Source organism: Balaenoptera musculus, chromosome 8 (genome assembly GCF_009873245.2).
Source record: "Balaenoptera musculus isolate JJ_BM4_2016_0621 chromosome 8, mBalMus1.pri.v3, whole genome shotgun sequence".
Taxonomy (NCBI): domain Eukaryota; kingdom Metazoa; phylum Chordata; class Mammalia; order Artiodactyla; family Balaenopteridae; genus Balaenoptera; species Balaenoptera musculus.
This window is the reverse complement of record NC_045792.1, coordinates 54,976,840-55,003,759: the sequence shown is the minus strand read 5'-3', so window position 1 is coordinate 55,003,759 and position 26,920 is coordinate 54,976,840. Positions and strand designations below refer to the sequence as shown.

General features: G+C 39.7%; 1 protein-coding gene across 4 annotated transcripts in view; it reads right to left on the bottom strand.

The window, feature by feature from the left end:
- Window positions 1-601: 601 nt before the first annotated feature.
- THAP12 (THAP domain containing 12) overlaps window positions 602-26,920 on the bottom strand; it is a 39,336-nt gene continuing 13,017 nt past the window's right edge. Inside the window, exons 2-9 of one of the 4 annotated variants that reach the window (XM_036861160.1) lie at window positions 26,491-26,611; window positions 22,994-23,101; window positions 18,820-18,856; window positions 15,421-17,304; window positions 9,031-9,180; window positions 7,284-7,383; window positions 1,816-2,014; window positions 602-641 (exon numbers count right to left, since the gene is read on the bottom strand). In XM_036861160.1, coding sequence (XP_036717055.1) covers window positions 9,173-9,180; window positions 15,421-17,304; window positions 18,820-18,856; window positions 22,994-23,101; window positions 26,491-26,611 — 2,158 coding nt within the window. In that variant the 3' untranslated portion in view covers window positions 602-641; window positions 1,816-2,014; window positions 7,284-7,383; window positions 9,031-9,172. Of the gene's footprint in view, window positions 642-1,702; window positions 2,015-7,283; window positions 7,384-9,030; window positions 9,181-14,391; window positions 17,305-18,819; window positions 18,857-22,993; window positions 23,102-26,490; window positions 26,612-26,920 lie in introns of those variants that run through there. The other 3 variants (XM_036861159.1, XM_036861161.1, XM_036861158.1) reach the window with 3 other exon arrangements.

The window sequence follows — 26,920 nt, the reverse complement described above, 5'->3', positions numbered from 1 at the left end:
GAGAGGAAATCCCTGCCTAGAGCAGGGCCTAGTGGAGCAGCTTTCTGTCCACTCAGGGGCTCGAGGAGGCCCCTTAGACTCTATCCTTGCCCCCCCCATCCACCCAGGAATGGCTGTGCCAGGTGCCTCATCACCACCCAAGGACAGCTTGGGCTCCAGGAACCTGACTCTGAAACCTCCATCTCTCTGAGGTTTAGCCTTGTATGAGTCACTGCTCAGAACTCTCCCCCTGCAGCCTGGACCCTGGGTAGTCCCTCCTCATTCATCAGGTCCAGCTGCGGAGGTGCCCCTGTGACATTCTCGCTGAACACTGCCCTACTGCCCATCACTGCCGCCATGGCAGAGCCTCTGCCTATCTCCTTCACCACTGGATTCCCAGGGCCTAGAAGAAGGTAGGGGCTCAAAAACAAGAACAGCCTGCCTGGCCCAGGACCTCCACCCCCTTTGCTGTCAGCACCCAAGCCCACCTTCACGTCACTGATAAGTAAGCATTTCAACATGAAAAAAAAATCATAAAGTCAGACAAATGACAAATGGAGAAAACACACACAAGACAGAATGCTAATTCCCTTAATATTTTATAAAGTGATAGGAAAAATACCTTTGTTCATATTTTGTATCCAATTGGAAAAAAGCAAAACCTACAAAAAAGAGAAAAGTAAATATTTATACCTGTGAAAAGATGCTTAACCTCACTCAAAACAAAAGAAAAATCAACTAAAAATAACAGTGAAATGTACTTTTTGAGCTATGGCCCTCAGATTGACTTAGATCAAATAGGATGCTACTTATGAGATCTACTTGCATGTGTTTGCAATAATGGATAAGGATATTTGTTACAGTATTTTTTTAGAACAATAATGGACCAGACAGTAACCATTTTAGGCTTGAGGACCATACGGGCTCATTGCTACAAGAATAGGCAGTGGGCCAGATTTAGTCAGCAGGCCACAGTTTGCCAACCCCTGGTTCAGATTAATAAAAGGTTAGAAGTGATCTCCATGTCCATCAGTAGAAGAATGGCTAAACACACATGACATATCCCTAGGATGGAACATGCCTGCAGAAGAAATGTGCTCATCAGTTGTCTCCAACTACATTTTGAAAGGAACACATCCTGTGTAACCTAGAATTCCCTAGGAAAATACAGAAGGGCCACAAATAACTTCCTCTGGAAGGAGGAAACTGGGAGTCCAAGGGAGCAAGTGTGGGAGGAAAGCTTTGCAAAGCATACCCCATTGCTCAGTTTGAAATGTATTCATACTGTAAACACACATTAACTTAAAAACAGAATTAGTCCCCTAGTCCCCCAAACAAAAATGTTCCCTGAAACAAACGGATCTGTGGTGAAATTAGTTTGGTCCATACAGGGTTAAGCAAAGTTAAAGTGTCTTTGTGCAGGACTTGGGGCAGGGGGGTGTGGGGTGTGTGGCCTTTAATATGCTGCTGTGCCTTGTGACTCCCAAGGAAGACACTATATGTGGCACTTCCCACGCTTATTGTGGTACCATGTTTCCACAGAGTATCTCTGGGGTCTACTAATCTGTGACTAGATGCTGGGAATCCCCATCTCTAAGAGCAAGCACAAATGCCTTCACCCTCACTATATTCTCTCCCTCCCTCCCTCCCTCCCTCCCCCTCTCTCCCTCTCCCTCTCACACACACACACACACACACGCGTGCGCACACACACACAAGGTACCAAAGAACTTCCTTAAGGGCATTCCTCAGGTGACTGATCTCATGAGATGCTCTGTGGTCACATATTCTTGGGAAACGCTGTTCTGCCAATGCGGATGATAAATTATTGCTTACACTTCTCACAGATTTTACAGCTTCTCTGCCTTTGCTCACACCATCCCTTCCATCTGGACTGCTCTTTGTTTTAACCCACTTCTTCCTGCCAAAGTTCCAGCTCATCTGTCGAGGCTTGGGTCTCATGCTTTCTGCACCATGATGAAGACTTCTTGGATCCTGGCAAAATCCTTGAGATGCCTGACAAGTGTCCCAGACCCTTGTTGAAAGAAAGAAAGAAATTACTGAGTGCAATAGAGGAATGCCTGAGGGAGGGAGGAGAAAGGGACAGAGGGCTGGATGGGTGCAGGGTTAGGTTGTTGTGTGTGATTGTGATTGGGTTAATGAGTGGGGATGCAGTAGCTTGTTATACCTGTGTCCACAAATCTGTTCATCATGGATGGCGCCGGCAGAACTTCAGCTCTGTATATCTGACTGATTGCCCCAAAGCAGCTTGTTGGCCTGCTCTTGGGCAGTCCCAGGAAGAGGGGAGAGGTCCCTCTCTCCCAAGCCTCTCCCCTGGGCCCTCATCCCTATCCAAAGCCCCACCAAGAAAAATGCCCACCTTTGGATGTGGATCTGGGGATGTCTTGCCACATTATGTGTTCCTGCCCTTGTCTGCATGGGCACTCCCTAGGAGGTGGGCATCCCCTGAGTTGTTTTGACCAGAGAACCTATGGGGGTCTGTAGAAACTGAGCTTTCCTCACTCCCCACCCGACTCTGCAGCCCACTAGACACCCCAACACTGTGCCTCTAGGGGGCCCTATGAGAGTAAACCTGCACAGGGATCCAAAATGGAGAGGCCAATTCTACCTGTTTAAGCAAGCTTCCTCATAAGCAATTTCCTCTGGAACCTTCAGCAAACTGCCTAACCTCTTTGAACCCTATTTTCCCCTCACTCCACAATGGGCATGTCTACCTCATTGACTACTTATGAATACTAAGTTAAACAAAGTAGATGAAAGTATCTGGCACATAGTAGGGTTTTTGCAGCAGTTTCTCTCTCCCTTTATCCCCAGTGTGGATTCTGAGCTGCTAGAGAGACTGCTTCTTAGTTTTCCATTGTGTGGTGTCAGGACACTGAATGAAGGATAAATTGGGATGGATGGGAGAAGGCAGCTGTGGCCCAGTCTGTGCCAAGCACAGGTAGGCAAATTTCAAAAGCAGCCTCAGCCCCAGGGAAGGCTTCCCTGAGCCTTTCCCTTCAAGGGCTGCTTTGATCATTCGGCTTGTGACCAGCTGGTTTTCTCGTCAGTCTCCCCTCTCACCCCCACCCACCTTCCGCAGATGTAGATTCCCCTCAGATCAGGTGCTGGGGATGACTCACCTCTAGGTCCCCAAGCCCCCCTCAGAGCAGGCTCACCAGATGGAGTAGTGGAAAAGGCTAGTCTCTTCAGCTGTCACTGAAGGTCCCTTAAAGAACAGTTTTACTTGCTGCCGAGAGGGCGCCAAGAGAGAGCAGGCACTGGGAGCCCAGGCAAGGAGAAGGGATGAGGTGGTGAGAGGCAGGGATGGACAGAGCTGGATGAGGCACAAGTTACTTTGTGATTTGCCCTTGGGCATTCATTCATTCAACACAATGAACAAATATTAAGCGCCTAGTGTTCGCCAGGCTCTTTGCACATTCTGGCTTGTGATACTGCAGGGTGTTGGTCAAGAGTGATGTGGATCTGGCTCTATGCGTTCTTGGGCAAGTTGCTTAACGTCTCTGAGCCTCAGTGATAGCATCAGCAATAAGGTCGATGTTTCACAAGGTTGTTCTGAGAATTATATGTTTATTTATGTAAATTGCTTGACACAATTCCGGCTAGATTACTGTTCACAGATATAATTGTTAAAGATAATAATAATCCTGACTCAATCCTGTGTGGGTAGAGCCAGGGCTCCAACAAGCCTTGGAGTCCAGGCCAGCAATCCAGTTCCTTCATCTGAGAGCTGAACAACTGGGACCAGAGAAGACAGAGGAGGAACAGGAACAGATCCCTGGCCAGGGGCTTTCAGGGCACTCTTTCCATCTGAGCTGTTGTTTTTCCCTAAGTTTAGAGCCTGCAGAGCAGGCATGTATGCCGATTCGCCAAGTACTCCTCTGGGGAAAGTGGTATGTAAAGCTGGGGCGCAGTTTGCACATAACAGTGCAATAAAGGCGACTTCCGGGATTCACAGCTGAGGATGTACTTAAGATGCAATCCACTGCTGGGCCTGCAATATTCTGCTCTGAGCACCTCCTCTCTCTGGCTGTCCCTTCTGCTGAGTTACAGCCTGGCCCAGGAGAGTTTATTACTTCAGCCCCAGAACATTCTCTTACTGGAGTTTGAGGCAATAATAATGATACAAGTGTATTTGTAAGATTTTCCAGATTCCATCGTGCTGTCATATCCTTAATTTCATCTGACCTCCACAACATTTTTTAACAGATGGAGAAACTGAGGCACAAGGAGTTAAGTAAATTATCTGAGGTCCTGGTACCAGTCAAGGTATTTTCACAAACTCTAGCGTTTATTCGATTACTTAAAATAAAAGCGGACACTCACTAGGTGCCTCATGGAAGCCAGTCTCCATTCGAAATGCTCTACCAACATTAAGTCCCAGTAACCCTCACAAGCACCCTCTGTGGCAGAAACTTACTATTCTTTCCCAGATGACAGAGGTCAAGTAACTGACCCAAGAATACACAGCTCTAGCAGGTGGCAGAGCTAGGGTTCAAATCCAGATAATTGGGCTCCATAATCCCCATTCTTAATCTCTATGTCAGGGTTTCTTAGCCTTGTGCTATGGACATTTGGGGCCAGAAAAGCCTTTGTTCTGGGGGCCTATTCTGTGCGATGTAGGATGTTTAGCAGCATGTCTAGGCTCTACACACTACATGCCAATAGCTTCCGCACCACCACTGCCACCATAGTTGTGACAAGCAAAAATGCCTCCAAACATTGCCAAATGTCACTTGGTGGGTAAAATCGCCTCTGGTTGAAAACTACTGCTCTGTTACGCTATTCTAAAATGATAATATGTATAGTTTTTGTTTTTTTAGTATAGCAACCTCTGATTTCAGACAAAATATGTTCTGTAGACCTCTTTCCAAAACGAATCAACATTCAGATTCAAACAACCTTAACTGCTCACCTCCAATGCCCAGGCAATTTATAGACCATGTAAAAAATGAATTGATGCTTAGGAAAATCAAGCAACTTGCCCAGAATAAAAAAGCTCTTTATGTGGCAGAACAAGAACACGAACATCAGTCTCAAGGTCCACATGACAAACTTTTCTGGTAGTATTCATTCTGAAGTGACATATTCTGTATTTTCTCAATTCTAAGATACGCTTTCTCCCCACAATTTAATAGTTTTGAAATTGAGATGCAACTAAAACCAATATTTGTTTACATAGAAAATTTTTTATTCTCCCCAAAGCTGCTATTTAATTAAAATTGTGTCTCATAACTAATAGCCTCTTAGAATTGAGAATTGAGGGCAGGAGCTGTGAATGTGGGAGATGCTGATGGAGTCAGATGGGAAGGAAAGACAGAGCAGTAGCCCTTCCTGTACTGGGATGTTGCCTGGTCCTCTGCGCCAGCCGTTCCACCAAAACTCTGCCTCCTTCCCTGCTGACCCCTATCCAGCCTTTGTAACCTAGCTCATACCACACTCCTTCAAGAAGTCTTTCCAGGTCCTTTGGCATGAAGCTCACCCTTTCTAATTTCACCTAGAGGCTTTTTTTTCTTTCAGAGCATTTCAGGGACATGATAGAACATATAGTTGACTAAACACTTTCTCTTTAATCATGGGTGATATTAGCATCCTTGCTTTACAGATGAGAAGACTGCGGCCCAGGGAGGAGCAGCAACTTGCCTAGCCTCTCTCTCAAGGGCAGGGAAGAGAAGTGAGTCTCCAGGCTCTTCGTATCAGTACCCAGGCTTGTTCTGGGATAGTTAACCATAACCAGCTGGTTAGCAGTCAGGTTAGCAGAGACTTTCCTTTGGAGAAAGTATTATTCCACGCTGTGGTGAGGTTTGACCATGACTGCACAATAAACGCTGTGGTATCTGTGCTCAGAGTGGAAGTGGTTTGCCTAAGGCCCCACAACTCCCAAGTAGCAGCCCGCAGACTGGGTCTCCTCACACCAAACCTCTGCTCTTTCCCCTGTTCCTTACTACTGGCTTGTCCAACCTTCTCTCACTCTGATGCTTCCAGCTCCTGGGCAGGCCTGCATCCACTCTCACAAGCATGAAAAGGACAACAGCTCTTCCAGGCCTCCCTCAGAGAACGAGCACCCACATCCCTGCTCTCATGATGTCACAGGGGTTGTGGTCTGGCCCCTCCAGCATTGCCCACCAATGATCTAACTCTTCTAGAGCTGGATTCGAATCCTGCATCCAGCACAGTGACGAGCACAGGACCCTGCCCAAGCCCCAGACTCCAAACCAGAGAGCAATAGGGCTGCAGGAAGTCCCCGTAATGGTGCATTTTCACAAGTCAGTTGGGGACGACCCTGCCAATCCTACAGGTTGTTATGAAGACTGAAATGACAATGTCTGTGAAGACCCTTTATGCACTTTCAAGTGCTGTGGCAGGGTTGGGGCTGGCTGTGCAGTGTATGCAAGGACACAGGCTCTGGCTTTAGACAGACATGGACTGTGCGACTGCGGGCAAATAATTTCTTTCAAATTCAGTTCTCTCATGGGGATAATATATCAACCTCATCAAAATATGAGGCTTAAATGAGAATATACGCATAAAGCATCTCACACAGTGCCTGGCATACAGGAGGCACTCAATAAATATTAAATTCCTCCCTAAGTATAAGCATCATTACATGAAGCACAGCAGAAATCAATACTTTAATTCTATTATTTAAGCACACTGACAAATCTCATGCTATGGGTAGGGACGCTAACCCCAAATGAGCACTGAGATCACCAATGACTTTAAAGCACCAGCAACCACCCTTGTGTTTAGTCATCTGTCTTCCAGGGGGACTACAAAGCTGGAAAAGGAACTGCAGTCCAGAGGAAAACACCACTATGTAACGGAGGTAAATTAACAATGTACATCTCCCTCTCCACGCTATTTCAGGTCTGCTCCCCTTCCCTATAAAAAGGCTGGAGCTGAGACACAAGAAGGTTCTAAAGAGGGCAATGAAAATTATATGGGTTGTGGTTTGAGAAGGGAAGGAAGAGAAGAAAAAAACAAGGCAGAAATTACTTGACATGGAAAGGAAGGGGTAAGACAGGTGTTAAATAGGGTATTATATGGCAGGGGAGGGTGGTGAGTCACATGCCAAGGTTGCTATTGTGGCAGGGCCTGGGGGGACCAAAGGGATCATGTCTCAAGACCTGGAACACTTTGGAAGAAAGATTATACAAATCACAGACATTACTAATTATGATTAACAGTGACCAATGTGGGGTTTGCTTTTTTAGTTCAACCATGTTCTCTCATTTTCTAAACATGCTCAGAGACTGCAGGCCAGACTTCACCACACACCTCACCTTTGAAAGGCTCCATTCCTATGGCCAGTTCACACAGACAAGGGGTTGAGGTTCAGCATTTCTTGGAGGATTCCCCTGACCAGAGGGTGATGGCCAACTCCTGAGTGGGAATTTCAAGGGTTTTCATGGATTGGCCCCTAACTGCCTTTACATCTTTATCTCCAGTTGCTTTCCCCTTCCCTCAATCTTCCAGCCACTCTGAATTTCCCATTGGTCATAGAACACATCATTTGTCCATTCATTCAACAAATATGGAGCACCAGCTACCTGCCAGGCACTATTAAAGGCAATGGGATACAACCACAGCAAACACTACAAGGTCCCAGCCCTTGTAGAACTTATATACTAGTGCAGGAAGTCAACTTATTTCTAGAAAAGGTAAGCTAGTTTCAAAAGCATCATCAGAGAAAGCTGCTCTGTGGAGATGTTTAAGCAAAGATCTGAATGACGTGAAAAATGAGCTAGGAACTAATTGGGCTAACAGCTGTCATGGCACAGCAAGTGTAAAGGTCATGAACAAGCTTCTCTGAATGTGCCTGGTGAGTGGGAGAAACAAAAAAGACCGTAGTAGCTGGGCAGAGTGAACAAGAATCAGACTAGGAGATGTGGCCAGGGGTAGGCATGGACTAGATTGCGTAGGGCCTTAGGGTCATGGTTGGAGTTTGGATTCTGGCCTAAGACCACTGGAAGGGTCTGAGAAAAGGAGGTTCATGATAACTCTGCCTGTTACATGGAAAACAGACTTGGAGAAAAAGACAAAGTGAGAGGTGATAGTGGTTTGAACTGAGGTGGTAACAGCAGAGGTGGTGAGAAGTAACTGGGCACAGGTGACGGGGATGCACTTGCAATAGACACTTGAGCTGGGCCTTGAAGAATCAGCAGCCTAACAACTTGCCACCAGGGCCAGTGACTTATCTTTGCAGCCAAAACACTTGGAATAATGCTTGGCATGATGTGTGTTAAATGGAACTGGAAAAGTAGCAACAAATCTTTTGGAAGAAAAATATTTTCATGTAACTGATCTTGAGTTTTCCATTTCAGAATGCTATACAATCCTTCTGAAAATGAGAAAAATAAATACATTGTAGAAAATAAGGAAAAATTTTAATCCCCACCACCTAGAGACAAACATTAGTATTGTGGTGTACTTCCTCCCACCCCAGTCTTTTCACACAGATTTTTTTCAAAAGGTGAGGATTTCCACTCTGCAGAGCAGCCTGCTCTACCAGCAATAGTTGGTTGGGTTGACTGCCACTCCACAGCTGAATGGCCTTTTACAAGTCACTTTCAGATCCATAAAATGAGGATAGTAACACCTACTGCCTCAGGTTACTGTGAGCCTAAATAAAATGATTCATACAAAGTACCTAATATGATGCTTGGAACATAGTAAGTGCTCAGTATATAGTAGCTGCTATTAATAAATGGAAGTCCAAATCCCACAAGGCACAATTATAAGGAAAGCTTTCAACATCTCATTTTTTAGGAAAAAGGCTTTGAAAACCCACACTCTAACCACATGTACCCTTCCAAAGAAAAATAATCATACCAAGAATAGGCATTTGCCAAATAAGATGTAGCAATACCAAATATTTTTAAAACCAAAATTTTACAGTATGCAAAACAGCAGTGTGCCAAGAACTAACCCCAGACCCTGGCCTGTTTAATAAACCTCTCTCCTATAAAGCTGACATACCTATGGGATTACTGTTTACATTAATAAGTTTGAAGGGTGGACACTGCTCACCTGCCAAGAAATGATTCTTTCAGGCTTTCCATCTTCAGTTTCGTCTGTGTGGTAGGACAGAGCACAGCACTGTTGGGTCACTTCTGTTCTCCCCTGGCCTCTGCCACCACCGAGTGGTGTGATCCTGAGCAAGCTGTCCTGTCTAGTCCTCTGTAAAATGAAGCGTCATCTGTATAACTCTACTGCTCTAAACTCTACCATGCAGATTTTAATTTAATATGTATAATACTGGTTTAAGGAAGAAGTATCACATCTTAATTGGGTATATTGAAAGCCTTAAATAGCAGGTGATGACTGGAGACACGAGCACGTCTCACACTTTTCTAAGATCTAGCTAGGGCATCACCTCCTCTAGTCACTCAGGGCCCTCCCTTCACACCGTGGGTTTTCCGCCAGCTAGGGTGACCATACGTCCTGGTTTGTTCCAGACAGTCCTGCTTTATCTGTTGTTCTGGCGTAATTAATAATCATACCCTTACACTATCAAAAGTGTCCCGGTTGGGATGATCAGTGATAGGATTCCCCTACCCTTAGCCCTGCTCCTGGCAGCTCCTGGCTTGCATGTCTGGCTCCGCCATGTGACTGAGCTCACTGAGGGTGTGGGCTCAGTCTTACCTTTGCATCCATGGCATGGGATTCATCTCATTCATCTTTGTATCCATGACCCTAGCCTCATGCCTGAGGCTAAATTTAGATTAAGCACCACAGGCATTCAATACAATATTTGAAATAAGAATGAAAAGCAAATATGAGACAAGGAATAGATTTGCAATTCTTTACATCACGTTAGAATCATGGTTCCACCTTTCACTAGCTGTGTGGCCTTCTAATTGTTAGGTTTTCACCTGAAGAAAATACGGATAATATTACCTTTTTCATAGGGTGGAAAAGTTTAAATGAGATAATTCAGGTAAAGTGCTTGAGCACAGTGCTGGAATACAGCGAGCACTCTCCCTAGCAGCAGCTGCTACCAGACAATGATGAACACTCCCCCTGCTGCTGCAACTCTGCTCTAAGAAACGTAAACCAACACCTAACAAGCATCCAGTAGGCACTCAATAAGTGTGCACTGAACGAATACTTGGTCTTATGCTAGACCAAGCTGGCAGCAGACCAGATTCTTGGACTACAAAATGCATTAATCAAAATTACAATTTAGTGGGACTTCCCTGATGGTCCAGTGGTTAAGACTCCGTGCTTTCACTGCAGGGGGCACGGGTTTATTCCCTGGTAGGGGAACTAAGATCCCACATGCCGCCGCCAAAAAAAAAAAAAAAAAAAAAAAAATTACAACTTAGAAGTCAAAAGGTTTGACTCTTCTAAGTCCAGTTTAAATAATAAAAGAAAACCGCACCTCATATCCACAAGAACAGAACATACAACACAGCAGCACTATCTGGCCATATCCTAGACATGTTAATTAACAGCATTTAAACTTCATCCTTGTTATAACTATGACCTCTTTTAAAAGTTATTTTTCTACAAGCATGCCAACTTGGATATTTTGGTCCATCTCTTCTCTTTTTGAACTGTCAGCCTCTCAAGTTTTATGTGATTAATGTATATAGAGAAAATTAGAAAAGGCTTCAGATTGAGTCAACAGTAGTTTTCTTTATCCCTCAATTACAATATCCTCTTTGCAGTATATCCTTGTTCAACATTTGGAATGAATTAAGACTTTAAACTTCCAGATGTTTAAACTACTACTGTAAATTCAAACTCATTAAAAAGGGCAGATTTACTACCTCTACTTAATTTTGAAGTCTGTTGTTCACCCTGTCCGAATAATTTATGAAACCAAATACAGTGGCAGGTAGTGTATTCTATTTATATAGTATTCATGGTGAGAAATAAGGGGCATTTTAAAAGGTCTGGAAATTAACTGCCATTTTAGCCAACCTATAGATCACACTTGTTTCTAAGCTAGTAATTGTTTCCTGAAACTGATCTAGTAGAGATTTTTATGCTAATCTGTACTAAAAATTACTTTGCTTTTTCTGGCCACAAAAAGCTGGCTACAGAGGAGCATTTGATTACAGCAAGGAAGACAGCTGCATCCACTCTAGTGAAGTAAATGGACCTGGAGCTACAGCCCTTTGTGGTAGTGTCTTGGCAGCCAAACAAAGGTGGCAGCATTTCTACACCTAGTTTGCAAAGTCTCAGAAGTTTCAGGCTTCAGTTTTTTTGTTTTGCAAGGAACCCACGTTGACTATAATGAGCACATTTTAGAGATGCTGTGCTGAAAGTTGGCAATGGATAAAGCAAGAACATAAAAGAAGCCTATTCCTAAAGCAAATATTTCTCTTACAAACCTTAAGAATGAAGTGGCTTTCATAATCAGTTTTAAGATTTAAGGATTGGATTGAAGTACCTGGCTCTGGCACTTAATAGCTATAATTCTGGGCAATTCATTTACTTCTGTGAGCTTGAACTTCTCAACTGAAAAATGGGGATAATTCTTGCCTGAATTTTTCTTAGAACTTGAATGATACAATCAAGGTAATTTGTAAGCTCTAGAGTATCATATAAATATTAATAAACACTGCAAGTACAATTTTCCTATGTTTTACGAATTATTCACTTTAAATAGCACTTAAAAAGTGGCTGTCCCTAATATGAAACAAAAACCAGATCCAACGAAGTTACTGCAGAGGAACTGGCCACAAGAGGAGGGGGCAGTGGGGGGTCTCTTTCAACTACTATTTACTTCAAGGGGCCATTGTTAAGAATTAAATAAAAATTACATAAAATTATTAATAACGCATTTGTTCTCATCAATTTACAGGTAACAAATCCTATGTTAGGCTTCAGCTTTTTTTCCCCCAAAATGAGAGTGGATATGTCAAAAGCAAAAATTCCTCCAATTAGGGCTTCCCTCGTGGCGCAGTGGTTGAGAGTCTGCCTGCTAATGCAGGGGACACAGGTTCGAGCCCTGGTCTGGGAAGATCCCACATGCTGCAGAGCAGCTAGGCCTGTGAGCCACAACTACTAAGCCTGCGCGTCTGGAGCCTGTGCCCCGCAACAAGAGAGGCCGCAATAGTGAGAGGCCCGCGCACTGCGATGAAGAGTGGCCCCCGCTTGCCACAACTAGAGAGGGCCCTAGCACGGAAACAAAGACCCAACATATCAATCAATCAATCAATCAATCAATCTTTAAAAAAAAAAATTCCTCCAATTATATATATTAAATCTTGAATGTATTTCCTAGTTATCTTTTGAAAACTGTTTAGATATGATACAGAAAAATTTTAATAGTTATTTATTTGGCTGTGCCGGGTCTTAGTTGCAGCCCGCGGGGTCTTCATTGCCATGTGTGGGATCTTTAGTTTCGGCACGTGGAATCTAATTCCCCGACCAGGGATCAAACCTGGGCCCCCTGCATTGGGAGCGCAGACTCTTAACCACTGGACCACTAGGGAAGTCCCCACAATTTTTTTTTAAATCGCACAAGGATTTTATAGATACCCTAATGTGTTATTTTCTTTTCTTTTAATTTCAATAATCTGATCCACTTAACTACAAGGTATGTGTGTTTGTGTGTGTGTGGTTATAAATAAGTACAATTGTAGTCCTATGGGCCAACCCTAGGCTGTAAGCTCTGTAAGAAAGTGCACGTTATTGCCAGCACTTAACCCAGAAGCCTGGCACACAGTAAGCATTCAACTAATACTTGAGGAATAAACAGTCACTACATCAACCTCTTTCTAACTATCTAATCTTGCAAAAATGATAATCAGTTTCATCTATGGGGAGACTACCATTGACTCAATCTATCTTCAAAGACCAGAGTTTGTGAAGATGCTTCTTAACAAATTAGGGTTTTCAAGCTTTCAATAAATTCTCAAATTAACTTTGAGAACATACAGATTATAAAAACAAGTGGTGGGCACCTTTAAAGCTTAACCAATGCTTGCAGCATGAATGTTTTGCATAAATTAGTATAGTAGACTGAAAACAGGCCCTATTTTATAGCTCTGCCCATCAAGACAAGGAGTCTATTATCCTTACCCCTTCTGGGCCAGCCTCGTGACTTGCTTTGACCAAAAGATGTGGTGAAAGTGACGTTCTGTGAGTTTTTTTTTTTTTTTTTTTTTTTTTTTTATAAATTTATTTATTTATTTATTTATTTTTGGCTGTGTTGGGTCTTCGTTTCTGTGCGAGGGCTTTCTCTAGTTGCGGCGAGCGGGGGCCACTCTTCATCGCGGTGCGCGGGCCTGTCACTATCGCGGCCTCTCTTGTTGCGGAGCACAGGCTCCAGACGCGCAGGCTCAGTAGTTGCGGCTCACGGGCCTAGTTGCTCCGCGGCATGTGGGATCTTCCCAGACCAGGGCTCAAACCCGTGTCCCCTGCATTGGCAGGCAGATTCTCAACCACTGCGCCACCAGGGAAGCCCTCTGTGAGTTCTTGAGCCCAGGCTTTGAAGCTATTGCCTTTGCCTTCTTGGTACTCTGAGACCACCATGCCATAAGCCCAAGATAAAAGACCACATGACAGGCCCAGCTGTCCCATCTAGGCCCCCAGCCAATCTACCAACTGAATGCAGAGTCCAGATGAGACCAGCAAAAGAACCACTCAACTAAACCACAAAACTGTAAACTTTTTTTTTAAGCCACTAAGTTTTGAGACACCAGTAAGTAGTAATAGATAATTGATAATAAATTATCTAACCCTCATAGCACAAGCTTAAGTGTGGTTTTATAGTTGAGGAAATATACCCAGATTATATAATCTGCCAAGGTCACACCACTATTAAGTGTCCTAAGAACTGTATGCAGCTATTAAAAGGCCAGCTCTGTGTCTCCTTTTCTGTCATCCTGCCATCATGAACCGGATCAGTTCTTTCTGTCAAGGACAGAGGCACCTTTTAGAGCTCTGGATATAAGATAAACTCTGTTATCTTTTTTATAGCCTGCATGGGAAATGTGTCCTGATTTGACACATCTGCCGGTTTTGTCCACACCAGGGAAATGCACTGTTATCAGTAAGACCCAGCACTCCGCAAATATACCCCCTTCCTGTTTTCTGAAACTCAAATAACACTAACTTATCCCAACATAAAATAATGCAATGACATCTTTGCAATATTCATTCATTTACATTTTAGCCAGCAACAATTACGCAAACACTAACAATTTATATCAGGGGTCATACAGCATATAATACTTAAAAAGTTAGATAAATCTTACATTTAATAATTTCACAATTAAAATGGCTTTTTTTATTCCAAGTAGTAAACCATATACCAAAAGAAAAAAAAAAAAAAAAGACCTTATCTTCAATTGTGAACGTGATAAATACTTTTGAAAAGAGAATTTACCACAAGAATCTGTTTTGTCCCCATCAAAAACAATGTACCTGAACTTTAAACAAAATTCACATTTTATTTAGGTTGAAATAAACTATACAAAATTGATTTTCTTCACCAAAAATAACAGCAATATTTTCTGTATTATTCCTAGATAAACCACAAAACACTTATTTTTGTAGGTTTTCTAGGTTTTGCTTGTAAATCAAGATGAGGCAGTAGATATAGTCATGGAAAAAGACAGAAGAAAACAGACTAATCAGTTGTCAGTATCCATGGTCTCTGATCCTGTCTTGACCATGAAACAGAAGTGTTCAACATATACCTGTCAAAAAGCTTATGAAGATGTAGGCTCAATAAAGGAATGTAAACAGCAACAACCAGATGTGGAACAACAATGGCAGGCTCTTCCATTCAAACTTTAACTATAACTTGTTCCTTCAACTGCATTTGATAAAGGCAAAATCTACACTGAAATCCTTGTTTGGCGAGCTCACATGTTTCTCTTACAGCTTGATCATTTTAACGGTCCCTTACAGATTTTTAACAGCATACTTAAAACTCCTACTATTCAAAGGTCAGTCATGAGCTTCATTGTAATGTTTTATAAAATGTATTCCTTCCTCCCATACCTCCTCAAAATTTATTTCTTCAAAGAACTGATAACTAAGTACCTGACAATTGGATCCACAGTGACAAATGTTATATCTAAAATGACTTAATACAATTCAAACTAATACAATTTCAAAGTGCCATTAGCAGAGATCACACAGAGTGTAACATGGTACTTTCAATGCTATCTTCTGGTCTCCAAAGCATGGGACAGTTAGGTCTCCAAAGCATGGGACTTCAAACGGGCCATATAAACAGGCAGATTATCAATGACTAATGTACTCAATGGGAGGCCTACAGGTCAAGATATTCAGTGATTAAGTGGCCTACGTACACCTTACAACTTTTCTGTAAGATATTTTCAAATTTCTTACAGATTTTTTCAAATATCAAATATAAGAGAAAGCCTATTTTAAAAGTCTCTTACGTATTTTCAATGGTTTCTGAATTATCTGTAGGAAGCTCTGACTTACTTGTATAGAGTTTGATATATGTATCCACCATTAAATCCAAATCGTGTTTTATATCAAAATTTATGTTAAGCAAAGCCAAGTTACTTGACCTTTGGTCTGTCAAAGTGTTCCTCAGGTATGCTTTGAGACGCTTTCGTCCATTTTCGTAGCGTTCATTCTCAACCTTCATCACAGGAAGAATACACAGGACCTTCAGCAATGCATAAACATTAGGAAAAAACTTGATGTCTGGCAGATGAAGGGCTTCATAAATAGTGGATGGAAGTTCTATATCTTTCCCTCTGTGTTTCCACTTGATTCTCCAACAATGCAGCTCAGCAGAGAGTGTGTCAGGATTAGGTAAATCGCTTCTGTACATGTCAGCATGATGTTCCTCTGATGTATTGAATTTAAGCTGTCCCATGACAGAGGGTACCAGAGATAAGCATTTAAGAGCTTTGAGGTGTTGTTCTGAGAATATATCTTTCAGTTCCTGAATAATGTGTTCCACTGTTGGAACACTTAGAGTTTCTTTATAGTAACTCTCAGAGGTTAGCTGAGATTCCAGGTTACTGTGCTGAGCTCTGCGAAATTTCCCTGGGAGTTTCATCTGAATATCAAGTTTGGCTGCCAAATTTGTGGCTTCCTCAAACCAAAATTCATGATAAACTTCAATATTTTCCATCACTTCATTTAGTGAATGCAGCACTGCAGTCAAACTACTGGCTGCAAAGAAGACATCAGAAGTTTGCCCCTGAAGATTTTTCCCAAAGGCTCTTGTAAAAGATAGAACATTTTTAAGAACAACAATGGTAACGATGAAGTCAAAATCTGTTACTGCACTACAGAGTACAAATGCTCGGCCAGCTATACAGTTATTCCATCTAACATTTGTGTCACTATTTATACCATCTAAACATAAAACAAGTGCTTGTAGGAGGTCCACTAAGATTTCAAAAGCATCATGCCTGCCTGTCCACTGAGAATGGCAAATTTCCTTCAGTTCTTTGCCCCTTTCGTCATTGTTCTGAAATAGGACAGAAATTACATTGTCAAGCTCTAAAAGCAGTTGTGGTGATCGATGGAAAAAAGAACAAACTTCCTCAATTGTTCCTAACGCGACAGATACTCCAATAACAGGCACTGATTTTGCCAACCACATATTTAAGGCACAGGAAGAGCAGAGTGTGTAGATCGCTTGGGGATATTTCTCTAAAAGTCTAGAAGCAACAACTTTCATTTTGGAAGAAAATCCACTGGACACAATGTAAGCCTGGCCACGACAGTACTCCATGTTTAATCCCCACTTCTCAGTTATCGTAGTGTGAAATTTCACAGCCAAAATTTCTGCATCAGCTTCATAAGGCAGGAAGCCCACAAATTCCTCTCTCAGGTTGTGAGCTTCGTCAACAAACCTCACCAACACAGGCAGGTGCTCTTCCCCTGCTATGTCCACCACATCGTCAGTGACGATGGAAAAGAAGTGAGAGTCTCTCACTTCCCTGAGGGTTTCTTCCCGAATGCAGCTCTCACAGATCTCTAGCATCTGTTTCTGCTGTGTTTTTGAACAGAACAATGTGTTAACTGCTGTTGTCTCAAAGCGCTTTCTCAGAACCTCTTCACCAGAATTGATCCGGCACTCCAGCAGTGCTTGAAAGTTATCAGGAGTAAACAGACCTTCTGGGATTTCATCAGCTTCATGTCCATCCAGAGGTATGTTCTGTTTTCCCATAAGAATCAAAATTTCAAATAAAGATTTTAAGTATTCTTTATTTTCCTTCTCTTCAAGGGTTAAAGGTAAAATGTCTCCATCCTGCTCTTCACCCCCTTCTTCTGCACTGGGGTTCTGAGCACTGCTGTTGTTTATTTCCTTATGTTTTGGTTCCTGTTCAGAAGTTTCATCAACTGGAAAACAAAGAATTAATTTTATAAACAGGCTCATAAGGAATCATACTAACAAAAAAATTACATTTTTGATTGGTTACATATTTAAAATCCACAAATTCATTCATTCAACACTCATGGGGTACCTACTGGACCACAGACTAGGATACACAGGTTAAAATAAGATACACTCTAGTGGAGGAGACAAACACTGTGAATGGATATATTTTAATCCTGTATGTCAATGCTATCATGAGAGGAACAATTTCTTATAAACTTAATAAGGCACATCACATATACAGAGTAATAAAAGATAGTCCATGTCCTCACAAAACGGAAGGGGAAGAGAACTAATATTTACTGAGGCACTGCGTTGGCATTTTATACGTAGCTCACTGCTCCCTGTACAGGCACGTGATATCAACCCCATTTGACAAATGAGGACAGTAAATAATTGCCCAAGGTCACAGATGGAGGTGAAATTTAAATCCAAGCTTCTCTAGCTCCAAGGTACATGCTGACACTGTTTCTATCAAACCATTAATCTATACTTTTATATGGCAGATGAGACAATACAATATAAAGCATATTCGTGCAATTTTTAGGGCTATATTAGAATATTAGAAATCTTAGCCTAATCTCTTCATATTTGGATGGGAAAACTGCAGCCCTGAGGTTAATAAGGGTCCTGACCATAGTCATACACACAACCCTGAAAGTCCTGGCCCCTGTGGTCCCTTTAGGTTCATTTTTTAACCATCATGGGTTATTAGACGCTCCAACAACAAAATGAGTGTGTAGTTCCCCCAATCTGGCACCCTGTTTCAAGGCACTGCACAGACTATCTTTCCCTCCTTTCTTTGCCTGAGTCCATGTCTCATCATCTATAAAGGGGGAAAATAATAGTACTTTCCTCAGGGCTACTATGAGAATTACATGAATTAATATAAGTAAAGCACTTATAATAATGACTTGGCACACAGTAAGCACTCAATAAAAAAGTTATGTTAATAATAATAGCAGTAGTAGGAGGAGATAGGAAAGGAAGAGTAATAGTAATAACTGACAAGAACAGAAAAACCTTCCAGTCCTCATTCTTTAGTGACACAGCTCAGGCATCAGTACCTGGAGAACAGCTATTGTGACTCCTACTCTCTGTAAGCCCAAGTGTCTCAACAGCATTTATTCCTTAAATATTTACCAAGAACTTAGTATGCACCACACATTGGGTGGACAGAGATTCTGCTCCTTTCTTTCCCTACACTAGGACACTCTGCCTGTGTGCCTGCCATCCTGACCACACTGGGAGCACCTAGTGGAGAGAGAGAAGGCCAAGTGCATGCCATAGTGGCACTCAATAAAGACAAACTAAGACTTTATCTCACAGACAATTCCAGACCACAGGACAATGCCTACCACACTCTTACATCATTCTCACAGTAGGTTTTTGGACATAAAACATATTTATTTGTCCTTACCAGGTCTAGGCCTTTTAAAAAGGCATTCAGAAGTTGAGTCATTAACACTATCACTTACTTTTTTTCTGTTTCAGTGTCCTGATTTCATCTTCACTCTAAATGACAAGAAAAAAAGAAAAAAATATCTTTGAGAAAACTGAACTCTAGTATTATCATCACAGACTGACAAGTAAAAAGCATATTATGAGTCAAATTTAATTCTTTCTTTCTTTCTTTTTCTTTTTGGCATGCAGGATCTTAGTTCCCTAACCAGGGATCAAACCTGTGCCCCCTGCAGTGGAAGCGCAGGGTCTTAACCACTGGACCACCAGGGAAGTCCCAAATTTAGTTCTTTCAAGAGCATGAATTCTTCATAAAGAAAACATTCTTCAAACAGACAGATGACAGGAAAACTGGAACAATAATTTGTTAATGACTCCAAGTTTATAATAAAATACTAGAGGGTAAAGAATACATCATTTAACTTACTTTTATACCTATATCATCATAATTTAGGGTTATAAGTGTGTATTGGCTAATATTGATAAAAGGCATGAAAGTATATGATGGCATTTGAGGTCAAATCCAAGGGGCCATAAACCATGCCCCCCGCCCAATCTAACCCCAGAGATTGCCATGTAAAAGGGAGTTGCTGGATCCCCGAACCTAACACAAAAGCTATGAGAAATCTCTGGGAAGCAGAAAGTGACAGTGCCAATATGGAAGAGAAATGGATACATACAGCATAGAGAGCCAAGTGGCATATACAGGGTTAGACTGAGGAAGAACTTTTCAATTATGTCCTTTTCTCTCCCTCTAACCCACTAGAATTCTTAGATCATAACCCATCCCATTACTATTGTGGGGCATGAAAGCAGCAGTACCAGTGACAGCTGGAGACGTCACGGTGCCTGCTGGGTAGCACGGGACATGATATTGATAACAAGAATGTCAGCAGGTTAGCCAATCTGGAACATTCCCTCCTTATCCTATGGGCTGTGGAGTTACAAGGATGGCATATCTGGAAGAGTGTGCCTGCTATAAGATATCTGAGGTTCCTTGAGGAGCAGAGCAGGGAAATGGTAGCTACAGGATGGGAGGTGGTTGAGCTCTTCACCCCTGGTTCATATGACTAAGAAAAAAGCTGAGGTGGAAGACTGTTGTTGTGTAGTATCAGCATTCAACTATAAGAAGTCCCAGAAAAAAACAAATAAATAGAGGAGAAGAAATGCATGAAGAAATAAAAACTGAAGATTTCTCAGAACTTTAAGATGCACGTCTGGATAAGAAAAAAACCTCCCATCTAGATACAGTTTAGCGAAATTTGAAATATCAAATGTAAAGAAAAATGCTGAAGGCTGTGAAGGAGAAAAACGAAATCACCTAAAAAGGAACAAGAATCACGCTGGCATCAGACTTCAATACCAATAATGGATGCAAAAAAACTAGAAAGAATATCACATAGACTATACATACCCTCTATGCATCAGTTAACAACATTTGGGGGAAAAAGTTTTAAAAAATAAACCCATGTCTAGAAACTAAGAACAAAAATAATCTTATACTAAAGAAATAGGGGAAATTACAAAACACTCACAGATGAACAATAAAAGCGCTACATGTCTAAAATTGTAGGATACAGCTAAAATATACTTAGACATTTATAGCTTTGAATACACATAAATGAGTTTAAACATTCAAGAAGTTAAAAAAGAGCCAAAAAGTAAATCCTTCAAATCAAGAAGAAACCAATAAAACAGCTCACAAGTAAGGCAATCAGTGATAAAACTCACTACTGTTTCTTCGAAAAGACTACTAAAGTAATTTTAGGAGCAGAGAAAGGCAAGCGTCCTAAAATCCTAGATGAATTTCATAAACTTTTGGAAACATATAGAACACAAGAAGAAAGAGAAACTAATAAACAGAAATGGTAATCAAAATATTCCCTCATTCACCCAAAGCTCTCTGATGGTTTTACCAAGTTCAACCTAACTTTCAAGAGCAGACAATAGCTACCTTATACAAGTTTTTCTGGAAAAATTAGGAGAGGAAAAAAAGAAAAGCTATCTAACTTATTTTATGAGGCTAAGAGAATCTTGATATCATAACTGGATAAAAGGAATACATGAAAAGAAATTACAGGCCAACACTTATAAATGCAAAACTGTAGATAAAATACTGACCAACTGAATCGAACAGTGTATGAAAATGAAGGGAGATATACTGCAATCAATTAGGGTTCATCACAGGAATGCAAAGATGGTTCAACAACAGAAAATCCAACAATGTTATTCACAGCATTAAAGAACGAAAAAAAATGAGAACTCAACAGATGCAATGAAAGTATTGATAAGTTCAACAAGTTATGATAAAAACTGTGAATGTGAGGACTAGAAGGAAATGAAGGGAATTTCTTTAACTTGATAAAAATTATCTAACAATACCAACAAAAATATCATACTTAATGGAACAAGGCAAGTGTACCAGCCGTGACATTACTGGGACTACTGAATACAGTACTAGAGATAATCTTGACTAAACAATAAGACAGGCTACAGAAAAAATTAAAATTGGAAGAACTGAAAGAAGAGGCAAATTTGTCCTTATTTGTAGATGATACAGTCAACTACATAGAAAACTCAGGAGACTATTAGAATTAATAAAAAGGGATCTTCAAAATTGGTGGAAACGATCTCTCAACCAGTACATTATCTATATCAACAAAAACCATAAGGTATTTAGGAAGTAATTAATCTAAGGTAATTGGGAGATTGGGATTGACATATATACACTAATATGTATAAAATAGATAACTAATAAGAACCTGCTGTATAAAAAATAAATTAAATTAAATTAAAAAAAATTAATCTAAGGAAGGATGTACACGTTCTCTTCTAAAGAACTGCAACAAAAACCCTGAAATTTTTTCAAATTTTTTACTTTTTGCACTCCTGAAAGTGTTTTAATAGTCTTTTCAAAGAACCAGTAGTTTTGTCAATGATTGCTACTACTTGATAGCTATTCTATTGGGCTTTTTTTTCTGTTTATGGATAGGACTAATTAACATTGGAAAAATATTAATTCAAAGTACTTACAATGAAAATCTCAACAGAATTTCTAGAACATGACAAAGGATTCTCAAATTCACGTGGACAAATAAAGGTCTACAAATAGCTAAGACAATTTTGAAAAAGAAGAATTAAGAAATCACCCTTTTTGAAAATAAGATATAATATAAAGCGATGGTAATTTTAAAAAGTGTGGTATAGCTGTAAACAAACAAATCTTCCAATGGAACATAACAGAGTTCCCAGAAACAGCCTTGCATATATGTAAACTTGGTATACGACAGAGGTGGCATCTTACACCAGACGGATTAACAGACCATGTTGGGAAAACTTGATCTCTATAAAGAGAAAAATAAAATTAGATCTCTACTGGACACCACACATACAAATTTAAATGGATCACAGATCTAAATATGAAAGGTAAACAGAGAAGAAAATGAGGAAAATTGGACAGTTGTTATCTTAAAAAAGCACATAGTCAGTGGACTGAAATGACATATTAAGTGCACCAGCATGGATACAAAAGGGAGGGGAGGAAAGGAAATGGTAATAATGGAAGAAGGAAAGAAAATAAACAAACAACGGGCTTCCTGGTGGCAATGATGACAGAAAGCAATGGTCTGAGGAGTCTGAGTAATTTAATTCTGTTCATTTGAGGTCAACAAAAAACAGGTAGGTTTCAAGGATATCAAAGGTTTATAAAAACATGCACAAAGATGCCACATACAGAGATTTAAAAGCTTTTTGTAAACCCTGTCAGTACTTAATAGTGATAGAATCCTTATTTCTAGTAAAACTACCCATGTCTTAACTTTCACTTATCCCTTTGTGCTGAATTCTGGAAATATACCTCAGCCCCACTTTCTTTACTACAAAAGAAAAGGTGGTTTTTTTTTTTTCTTCTTCCCTGGAAGAGAATGAGTTAGGAGCCTGTAATTAACAGCATACTTTGGCTCAACTCAACGAGTATCAACTGGCTAAAGTTGAAGAAGATTTTCCAATGTAAATACTAAAACAAACTAATCATCTTATGTCCACACTACTTCAACAATAACCATAGCATTAATTTCCCATAATGCTACCTCTGAAGTAGAAAGTAACTTGGTTCAATTTTTACATGAATGCATCTATATTTGATTTCATAATATTATAGAGGATAGGAAATCTGGAAGCACACTGACATACCAATTCTTTTATTCGTTTTCTGTGTCTACTGTGTGGATTATTCAAATGGCTGGTAAGATCAAATATTGTTGGTATTGCATTATCTCGAAGAACTGTCCTATAAGGGCTCTGAAAAAGAAAAATGTGTTAATTCAGAGACAGTCCTTAAGAATGTATCACACATAAATAAAATTCTAGTGTTAATGCTTTCCCCAGTACTCCTTCAACTCCAATTCTAAAGTGTAGAGACTTGTAGAATGGATGATGTCAGTCCAGATCAGCTTATTATTTCTAACTCTTTTTGCATTTGCCCTTCTGGCCATCTTACTACTATAAATGAAGGAACTGAATTGATGGTAGGCATAAAAAATAAAATGTATTTGCATTTAACATATATTTTTCTAATTCAATCTCCCAGCTACTTTTCTGTTCTTCCATGAGCCCACAAAACAGAGCAGGCACAAAAGTTTCTCAAATAATCTATCCGCCTGTATGTTTTATAATAATTCTTCCTTCCTTTACCTGCTGTTCACTCCACTTTTGCTACTATTACTGAGAAGCATCAAGGCACCATGAAATAATATTGGACTAGGACCCAGGAGACCTAGGGGCTAGTCCAAATTCTACCAGTGACTCACTCTCAGACCCTGACTAAATCCTTTCCCTTTCTGGACTCAGTTTCCTCTTCTGAATAAAACTCAGGTACTGAATTAGATCAGTATTTCCCAAAATGAAGTTATTCACACACTAATGATCATAATGCTTGCCATTTCAGTTACACAACCATCTATACTTTTTCATAATCCACTCACTTTTTTAGTTAACATTATCTTAAGCAATAAAAACTATACAATAATGATTTGATGAGCTAGTTATATTTTTAACACATATTACAAAACTTCTAAAATAAAAATTGGTTCATGTGCCACCTGAAATCACTCATATACCACAAGTGATATACATAATCACACTTTTGCAAACACTGAACTAGGTATTTCTAAATTCCCTTCTAATTCTAACGTTCTTATCATTGAAGGATGACCATTCTCCATCTTAATTCCTCTTAGCCTAATCCAACCTGGCTAGAAGCTGGATGCATACTTAGATGGTGACAGTCTTCCACAGCCAGACCAGAGGAGGTCAGGTAGGGACAAGAAGTTTATTGAGAGGTAGAGTAACAGATGAATAACTGCTACTACATTTCCCTAGCTAGTCCAAAGAAACAGTGCCTTTAATTTCTTCCCAAATTTGCACTGATAAAAACAAAATACACTTCAGTTTAAAAAGCTTTTGTGGGAGCAGTGATTGTTTCAAAGATGACTAATAAAGCGTATTCAAAGTATATGCCAAACAAAAATAACAATTCCTATGTTTTTGCACCCAAGGAAAGAAGGTTAGGAAAATATGATGGAAAAATATATAATTAAAAGGAACACACTATCTTAGGTTTCATCTGAAGAGTTGTTAAACACATTTGGGAAGAATTTCTATTTACAGTCAATATTTTCTAGTTCAATCCCCAAGCCTCATAGAAAACACAAAGAAGATAATCTATTTCTTAAGGATGTTCAGCTTCTAGTGTTGGGCCAAATATCCTGAGTCTACTACGGAGTTTGAATCAGGGATTGATTTTGGACACAATCAGTGAAGGGAACAAAAACTATACTATACCCTAAGTGTCTCATCTTTCCTACTTGGCAAACATCTCAAAAAGCAAAGATATCCACATACACAGTAAATTCTTGATATTTTACCAATTAAATAAAGAGAGGAGGGATAAAACATTGTAAAGACTTTAAAAATTCAAATAAAATTAATTTGCTACCAAGGAAAGATATTATAGACCAGAAAACAATATATGAATAAAAAACATGCAATTTTTTACATCTATTTATAAGTACACATGCCAATAAGGGTTATATTCAATTCATGTGCATGATAATTTTTATTCAGTATCAAGATTTAATCTTTAACTGCTGAATTAAGGTTTAAGCATAAAGTAATGATCTTACTCTAGCATCAAAGATAGTATCTGGCTTTCGTTGAACTAGCCACAAATGTTTACTGATGAGATCTTAAATGTCAAACTAATGAAGTCAAAACTCTTAAAACATCTGGGTATAAGTATTAGATAATCCAGATTTAACAGCAATATCTTCTACATGTGTAGAAAGAAAATGTCTCACATTTGCATTAATTGATCCAAGATTAAAGAATTATGTGGAAATTTAAAAAGCAAAAATAGTTCTGTTCTATGCTCTGACTATGAACAAAAATATGAGTGAACTATATTTTATATTTCTCACATTAGTCTTATTGGAATTAACTAATTAAGAGACCATATTTATTAATAAAATAAAAATGTAAAAATGCATACGGCTTGCGTATTTAAAATAATTTGGGATATTTTTACTTAATGTCAAGAACATAAAGTTTGCCTTTTAAACATATGAAATCTCTTATTTTGATCATTATTACCCTCTTAACAAAGCAAGGCAAAAATATCCCTCAAATATTTGTGATTAAACTGTTGAACCGGAATTGGCTCACCTCCCAATGACTTCACAAGTATCTGCTTCAATTAATTTTGAGAAATAAAATAACCCAATCATTCTTTAGTTTTCTGATGCCTCTGCAAAATGTATCTGAAAAAAATATCAAAATAAATTGCTGCATAACAATATATAGTGTACCTTCAAATCAAGTTTATGTCTATCCCAATAACTGAGATGATACATGTTTTAATACCTAAACAAGAATATATTATTTGTTTAACAAAACTGTCTTCCTAACTAGTTTTTAAGTGTTTCAAGTCTGCTTCATTTCAATCAAATCTGTCCTATTTGTGCCTTTTATGAATCATAGCAATAACAGAATCACAGAGGGTTAAAAGTCTTAGACCTCAGGAATTATCTGATCTAATTTCTTCATTAGAAATTGGGGCTCAGAGAGGGGAAGTGACTTGGCCAAAATCACAGTTAACAGTAGCAAGGCTGAGAGAGTCAGGTTTTGATATGAAATTGCAAATTACTGACGGAAATGTTTTCTCACATTAATTGCATGATTTGCTTCCTGTTGTATCCAGCAAATAAAAATTAGGGTTGGTTCTAACAGTACGTACAAAACTTTGAAAACAAAGAGCTCTATTCCTTGATGAAGATTTCACTCATAAAAAAGCTCTAGAGAAGCTGATCCAAATAAAAATGCCAACTTTACTTTAAATATACACATTTATAATCATCTAAAATTTTCTGAAGGCTACAAAAGAAGTTTAAAAGTGGCTACCTCTGGTGAGTAGGAATGGGGCATCAGAAACAGAAGGGTTAAAAAAAAAACAGGTTTTTAAGAACAAAATAGATACTATTAAGCTCCAAATTTGTCTTCATCTTAAAAAATAAAAAAGTGGCAGGGTGTAAGGATACTCTCCAACATTAATATATAAAGATTTACATTCCAACCAAATAGTGAGTAAGTGAGAGAATACAAAACAAAAAAAAACAAGCCCTCTGGTTACTTACAGTTCTACAGATCATAGAAGTCTCAAAGTGTTTGGCACACAATCGATAATGTTTATTTAGTTGATCAGGTGTTTTATCTTCTAAGTCTGCTCTCCTACAATTCTCCACCCACTTCTGGCATCTATAAAAGTAAAACCAAAATACAATAATGGAATATGAGCTCAACACTTAAATTTCAGCATTCAGTTTTAAGGTAAATATCTATTATGGACAATGGATTCCTGCTCCCCTATAACCAAAGAACATAACATAATTTGGAGAAGCTGATTAATAACAAAATGAGAGCTGGAAGAAACCTTAGAAATCATTTAGTACATTCAATTAAAGACAAGGTTAAGAAGTAACTCACTCAGAGTCATGTACAAAATCAGCAGCAAAACTAGAACTTAAACCTGAATCTTTCAACTCCCAGGACATCCTAGCATCAGAG